The following is a 7,431-nucleotide window of genomic DNA, read 5'->3' as shown; positions in this document are numbered from 1 at the left end:
AAAAAAAAAAAAAAAAAAAAAACCAACTCGTCACAACCATGTTACAGAGAAGTAGAAGAAAGATTTGCAGGAAAGTAAAAGAACAATGAGAAATTGAGTTTTTTTGATCGATCCTTTGGTTTGTAAAGAAAAAGAATACATCTTTAAACTAGTACAAACCATCCTCTTCATGAATAAGAACAGAAACAGGTTAAATTGATACAAACCTCTCGCCACAACCACGTTACAGAGAGAAGTAGAAGAAAGATTTGCAGGAAAGTAAAAGAACAATGAGAAATTGAGTTTTTTTTTTATCGATCCTTTGGTTTGTAAAGAAAAAGAATAAAACTTTAAACTAGTACAAACCCTATCGTGAAAAAAACCCCAAACCATCCTCTTCATGAAGAAGAGAAGAACAGAAACAGAGTAAGTCGATACAAACCTCTCTTCATGTCGAAGAAACTTTGATCTCTCTCTCGATTTTTCTTCTGTTATTCGCTGGAAATGGTTTATAATAGAACTCAGATGGGTTTATAGAAGATAACAGAGAAGAGGGAAAGAGAGCGAGAGAGAGAGAGAGAGCAAACCTTCTTCTTCTTCACATCCAAGTAATAGCTTCTTGTTTTGCTTTTCTTGGCCGTTGTTGAATTGAACTTTAAATAAAAAAAAAATATATATATAGAAAAATAGATTTAACGAAAGACCATATTGCCCTTCAACCATTTGTTTACCCATTTAAATTGTTGGTTATTTGTTATTAACCAAGATGATCATCCGGTTTTTATGCCTCAATCAATCCAATTTAGGAAGAACTCATATTTAAAAAAAAAACCAAAAAAAAAAAAGAAAGTATAAATAAAATTAGTACGTGACCATAGAGAATTTGAACCGGTTCAATTATTCTGGTTAAGGGCCAAGGTTACCAAAATCAACGGAACAAACATTTGGATAACACGGTTATGTTATATAAGTAAAACCCATACAAAAAATTGGATTGGTTCAGTCTGATTATCGGTTCGATATAAACTTTTAATGAATTTGGGTATAATTTCGTAAAATTTAAATATATAAGAAAACTAAATAATTGTTAACTGTTCGGTTCACGCTTCACCAAATCAAACGGCTAACTGAATTCATTTCAAAAGCTATCGACTAGTTCACTCTTTTAGCCGACCGAATTCGGAAATGTTGGTTCGGTTCAATATAGAAAAAAGGATGGTTAATAGAGGCGTTTGGTGTAACTTAACAATTAGGTAGTTAGAGGACATCTGAATACTGAATATAACTTTTTAAAATCAATTAAATTGTCATGGTTTTATCTATTAGAGTATCTTCTTACATAAACCTGATAGTTTCTCAAGTCCCAAAAAACTATAACCGCAACCTAAATTAACACCGGCGAATCTCTTTGTAGATGCTTGCTTCAATGGCTCCACCTCCGGCCACCTCCCGTGTATGCTGCAACAACTACTTTAGCTACCAGCTTATTTAGACAAATCCTCATATAACATTCCCAAGATCCTTCCTTTTTATTTAGTTTTAAGGGCATACACAATGGGAGGTTCATTCTATTCAGTTTACGCTTGTTTCTGTGCTATTCTACGCAAATAAAATGTGAATCAGCTATTGTCAAAAAAAAAAAAATGTGAATCAGCTTAAACTTATAACTCATTTTGCGCAAGTGTGGCAAGTGATGAGTTGTGGCGGATTAGAGTTCATCAGCTCGCACACGCAGCTCGTCATTGCAACGCCACATAGATATCTACATAAAGAAGCAGTAATAAAAATGAAATGTGGTTACATACATAAAGAAGATGAGGGGACTCAACTGAAAAATGATATCGGGATCAAACCTCAAACATAAGATCTTCAATTTGGTTAAAGTACATAGTAGAAGCCATCATTCTAGCTAACAAGCAAAAACATAAATATTGTGAGTCAGTGACATGAATAAAGCCATTGAGCGGGAATAAGAGAGCTATGCGAGAAGGACTTATAGAAATGTACCATGACGATCACCACCCATCCAGGAAGAGAATTGAATCAAGATCAGATTCAGTAGTAGCAGAGCTCTCATCAACAAAATCACCTTTCTGCAGCTTCTTGACCCTACGGCGATAAGCAATCTGAACTTCCTCATCCAAATTGGCTAAGTTAAGCATGTGAGAGAAAGCTTTAGCGATAATAATAGAGTCCCCTGGATCTAAACTCGTGGCTCTCTCAATGCCAATATCTAACAAAGGTGATTGGATCGCATTTAGTGCAGCATCTCTTGCCCGACTCTTTCCTGTTTGATTACCAGTGATGTGAAAAATATCAGCATAAAGCAAACAAAAATAAAACATCTCCTAAACGAAGGTCAAGTTCAAGACTTTCTTTAAACATCATGGCAAAGATGCACATCAGTTGAGTAACATTGAATATTATATCGTCACTTTGAGTTCCTCACTCTGGTTTCTTTGCCACATCAAATCTACTAGCTCGTTAGTTCTATTATACTAGTTTGATACACATCTCATGTTAGTGCTTATGCAATTTGAGCCAAAAGAGCTTACAAATATCAATAATTCCAAACATACCTGTCGCAGTTGCTATTCCCATCAATGAAGAACCCGCATTCGCCATTATAGCTCTCACATCAGTAAAATCGTCATTCACCAATCCAGGAATCTACGAAGCAAAAACAAAGATAGCTGGGATCAAATGAAAGAGAGAGAGAGAGAATGAGAAAGGGATACCTTGAGAGAGGATCAGAAATCAAAGAACTCTAAATTGGGATCAAAAAATCAAACAACCCTAATTCGTTTACCTAATCGCGAAATCTCCTCCGTCGATTCGATCTCCTCCGATACGCATCACCTCCGACCCCAACCTCCTCTGATTCCATATTCTTCGCTTCCATCTTCTTCCTTTGTCGATTCCGTACTTCTATCGCGAGAGAAAGAGAGAGACAGAGAGAAAAAAATTTCCCTTCTTCCAAACTCGTCCATCGGGCATAAATTTTCTTTTTTCTTCTATTATTTCCTTCTTCCGAACCGTGACACTTAGGTCTATTAAACCAAGTTTCAGTATACTACATAAAAGGCTCCCTTACATTTTCTCTTTTGTTTTTATTTATTTTTTTACAACAAAACACTAAGATCCCGGGTATGAACCTCCCGTTAAAGAAGGTCTAAATGTCTCTGAAGGCTTCAATTAATAAACACAATATAGTATATAATTAATCCTTCATGTTGATAATTTATTCTAGTACAAATTTAAAGCATCCATCAGACCATCACCATAAACTTAAGTTGCACTTCATGAGATAAAGGAGCTAATAGAGTGACTGTATATGATTCTTTACATTAGTTTTGAAAGAAAATAAATCACTAAGGAAAAGCACATGTTCTAAAACCATGCATCTATGTCTGCAGAAATTAAATTGTCATGCATTTATGGTTCCCTGATGAAGATTCTGATAAACTAAAGATACGTACGTACGTACGTAATACATGAAACACAAATAGAGGAAGAATTAATTAAGTGACCAACAGATCAATTTAAATGTCATTAATAATTCCTAGCTTTAGATACCTCCACATCTTTCACTGGATCTTGATCATATAAGAATTTCAAGAATACCACAAGGAGTTTAGTGCTGCCACAGCAAAGAATTAACATCAAACATGATACATGAATGAGTTAGCATATGCCTTACTTACTAATTGCTTTTGTAGTATTTTATATTGTTTTTTGGGATGTTTTCCACGGATTGAATCTCTGTTACGCTTGGTTACTTTAGAATTATACAATTTTACTCTTTTTTTAGTCAGAGTAACATATTATTATCAATTTTTTTGCGCATGGTGGACCAATTTTTGAGCTGCAAAAATCGTGTGGCTCATAGGTTCGACGCAATTAGTGTCGATAAAACATGGATCAAAACCATTAAATGATGAAGAGAGGTAGTAAATAACTAAATAATGTAAATGTAGTGTCACATATCATCTTTAGCTATAGGTAGTGTTGTTAGTTGATCATATCCTCCTATATTGGTGTGAAGTCCTAGTGAGATTAGCGGTAAATGTGAGATATAACCTAATAAATGATTAAGAGCTGGACGACTGCGGTGGAACTGGAGGAAAACGTTTGATTGAGATTCTTAAAATATATCAAGTTAAACTATTTTAAATTATTCAATAGTTTATTTTATTGTATAAAATTATGTATTTCAACTAAATATTGTATTGAAATTAAATATAAATACTCAAAACAGTTATTCGGAATTTTGGATTCGTTACAATAATTTTTCATAAATTGAATAATTTTTATTTGTTTTAAAATATTCAAATCATAGCATATGTGGAAAAACATATTTTTTTATTACTATACGGATAATTGATGATATTTCACAAAAAATAGAATCATATGAATATAAAATGTAAAGTATAATGATTAATAACAAATAAATATGGTAGATTAGATATCAAGTCTTATATGTTTATTTTGATTAGATATATATATATATATATATATTTAAACTAATAATGTATGTTTCGTTTTTCTAAAATATGTAAATTGAATAAATTAATATTTGACATTTTTCCTAAATAATTATTATTAACTTAATCTTTAAAATATATATTTATAATATCATACTAATGTAATTAATTATACTTTTTAAGGTTAGGTTAAAAATGTACTTCCAAACTAATAATAGGGAGATAACTAATATGACAAATATGCTAAACTATTATGGGTGCAAAATGGTTGTTTAAAATTGAATAAATTGAAAATATTAAGTTGAAAAAAATTGGGTTGAATGATCATCTTCGTGTTTAATTGCATGTTTAATATAGTCATACGGTTGGAACTAAAGGATTAAATCAAACTGTTACTAGAAACGCTCCCAGGCACTAATATCGAGATCCCAAATCTGAATCTCCTCCTCGACGCCGGTGGAGCTATGGCTTGCCGGCGTCGGGATACCCCTTTCTCTTCTAGTTTTTCACTCTTAGATCTCTTTCCTCGGTTCTCGTTCTTGTCCCATGTTTGGCCGTCGTCTCAATCATCTAGAAACCTTACTCTTTGGAAAAGTTTGGATGAAGCTTCAACCTCCAGCGTCAGTGGAAGAAGGAGATCAAGGAGGCGATCTCAGGCAGTTCCCCTCCCTTCTTTCCATTTGTCCAAAAGTTTACTGCTAAAATCAATCCAAGAGGAATCATCCCCATCGAGAAGCGAGTTACTCATCAAAGCCGAGATCTACCTCGTTGTGCTTCTAACCACTATTAGTTCTAAACCTGCCATGACTTCCCTGAAAGTTCTTCACCACCAAAACTCAAGACCGACAAGATCACCGCTTTCCTATATGCCCCAACCATACCATCGATGCAAGCTACTGGAAAACCTATGGTGGCGGAAGACTCTTGGACTGGCTGTGTCGGCGCTGTCGGTGAAGCAAAGGCTACCGTACTGCAAAACCCTAATCTGGATGTAAAATAAAATATTTAAAAAAAACTATTCATTATCATACATATCTGAATATATCTCCATAACTAATAACAAATATTGCTAATGAAGAAAATAAAGACTCAAAAATAAAAATAAAAAATTGACATGGAATTAAAAAGGGAGGATTATATTTATAGAGGCTTATAGCCTGCCAATTTGAACCGATTTTTTCAATTTGGTTCATATATTTTAGTTAAAGGTCAAGATAACCGAAATTAACCAAACAATTTTTTTTGGTTTGAATTAGTTTGGTTATCAAATAATTTACTTATGTTACATAAGTAAATATCCCATAAAAATATATATATTTTATTGTCTATGAAAAAAGATTGATTTCGATTAAACCATCTTCGTCCTCTCCGTAAAATTCCAACTCTGTTTGATTCCATTTACTCCATTTACTCATGATCATCTTGCTCTTGTTATTATTATAGCTACAATCAAACTTCATCTCGATCAAACCTTCTCTTCTTCCAGTTCCACCACCGTCGTCGTCGTCCTCCTCCTCTTCCCATCTGAATCCCGGCGAGTTCCAGTCACCGATCTCCGGGAATTTGAATTCCGACGAGGAAGCAGAATCCGAATCCGAATCCGAATCTGATTCCGGGTAACAGAGAGACAGCGACGGGAACCTCACGATTTCTTTAAACCGGGTCGGGTCTTTTTCACCACCCGGGTTCTCTTCTTCTTCTTCGTCTTCATCGTCGTTCTCTTCGTAAGCTTCGTGTATCACTTCCAATGGAGCTCTCAAGTTCCACTCCACGAAACCACACGGCAAATGATCTGGATTCTTGTCGGAATCTTGAATCAGGACAGCGTTAGAGTAGTTTTTAGCTTTCTCCTCGAGATTCTCGTTTCTTGTTTCGGGTCGGATGTTGGGTTCTCGGGTTGACCCGAGATAGAGAAGAGAGAGGAGTAGAGCTCCGGAGATGAGGAGAACAGGGGAGAGAGAGATTCGAAGCAAATCATTAGGGAAGTAGATGAGGATTAGAAAGTAGAGAGTGATGAAACAGGAGAAGAGAGGATGAGAGAAGAAGGAAGAAGAGACTTGTTCGGTTTCTTCTTCTCCCATGGCGTGTGTGTGAGTGTGACGGTGTTTGAACTTTGAAGTTTAGAGAGACAAAGACAGAGAGAAGAGAGACTTTGGTGGTCGTTGCATTTAAATGCCCCGAAGAAGAGGCTTTTGTTTTGTTTTGTCTTTTTTTTTTTTTTTTTTTTGTTACAAGTAGTCAACATATATTTAATTCTCAATAAATTTCCTTGTTTGAAACATTGAATTCGTTAAATAAAAAGCATCTTTTAATCTAGTTATAGATGGATTAATATACATTTGAATTGGCTATTTTTCTGGAGTTAAATTGAAATTATACTGTTATATATATGCAAGTGAAATGGAGTATGAAAAAAATATATTTATGTGTTCTTCCATTTTGATTTGGTGTGAGTTCCATTTTTATCCGAGTTTTAGAACATTAATGTGAGTTGGCTTTCTTGTGCATCACAATAGACCTTCATCAGTTGTTAGTTTATTTCTTAGAATGGAAAAATCTTATATTGGCGAAAGTTGCGGTAATAGTAATATACATAATTTACATTGAAAATATAAATGGATGGTTTATCTTGAAGAAATTACGATTTAAAATGGAGGAACGTTAGACTATTTGTGTAAAATTTTGGTCATACGCTAAGTTTAATTACGGACGCATTATTAAATCTAGTGTTAAATGCTCTTATGTATGTATGGCTTAAAACTTGTCTTCTAGGGCGAGATTGGCGTAGATGGTCGCATAAGGCTTTCGTGTTGGGAGGTTAAATTTGCATTTTGCATGCACATCAGCTTCCCATTAGCTGCTTCCGTGTTTGTTGGTTTGAAACTCTCTCTTGAATAAGAAGATCAATACCCATGTATAATGCAATCACCGGAAGTCTCTTGTCATGGGATCAATACCCATATATTAC

General features: G+C 34.5%; 1 protein-coding gene and 1 long non-coding RNA gene across 2 annotated transcripts; both read right to left on the bottom strand.

Annotated features, from left to right (window-relative positions):
- LOC104722910 lies at positions 1,485 to 3,093 on the bottom strand. The gene is made up of 5 exons (XR_757260.2): positions 2,789 to 3,093; positions 2,559 to 2,649; positions 1,987 to 2,266; positions 1,833 to 1,888; positions 1,485 to 1,741 (listed from the first exon to the last, which is right to left on the bottom strand). It is a non-coding gene; the product is annotated as an uncharacterized LOC104722910 (long non-coding RNA).
- LOC104722909 lies at positions 5,450 to 6,646 on the bottom strand. The gene has a single exon (XM_010441168.1). The coding sequence runs from the start codon at positions 6,542 to 6,544 to the stop codon at positions 5,789 to 5,791; it is 756 nt and encodes a 251-aa protein (XP_010439470.1). The 5' UTR covers positions 6,545 to 6,646; the 3' UTR covers positions 5,450 to 5,788.

Source organism: Camelina sativa, chromosome 11, assembly GCF_000633955.1.
Source record: "Camelina sativa cultivar DH55 chromosome 11, Cs, whole genome shotgun sequence".
Taxonomy (NCBI): Eukaryota; Viridiplantae; Streptophyta; class Magnoliopsida; order Brassicales; family Brassicaceae; genus Camelina; species Camelina sativa.
Note: the sequence above shows the minus strand (reverse complement) of the source record. Positions and strands in the feature narration are given on the sequence as shown.

Excerpts from the sequence above, each read along its gene's own strand:
- LOC104722909 (XM_010441168.1), bottom strand. The coding sequence starts at position 6,544 with ATGGGAGAAGAAGAAACCGAACAAGTCTCTTCTTCCTTCTTCTCTCAT.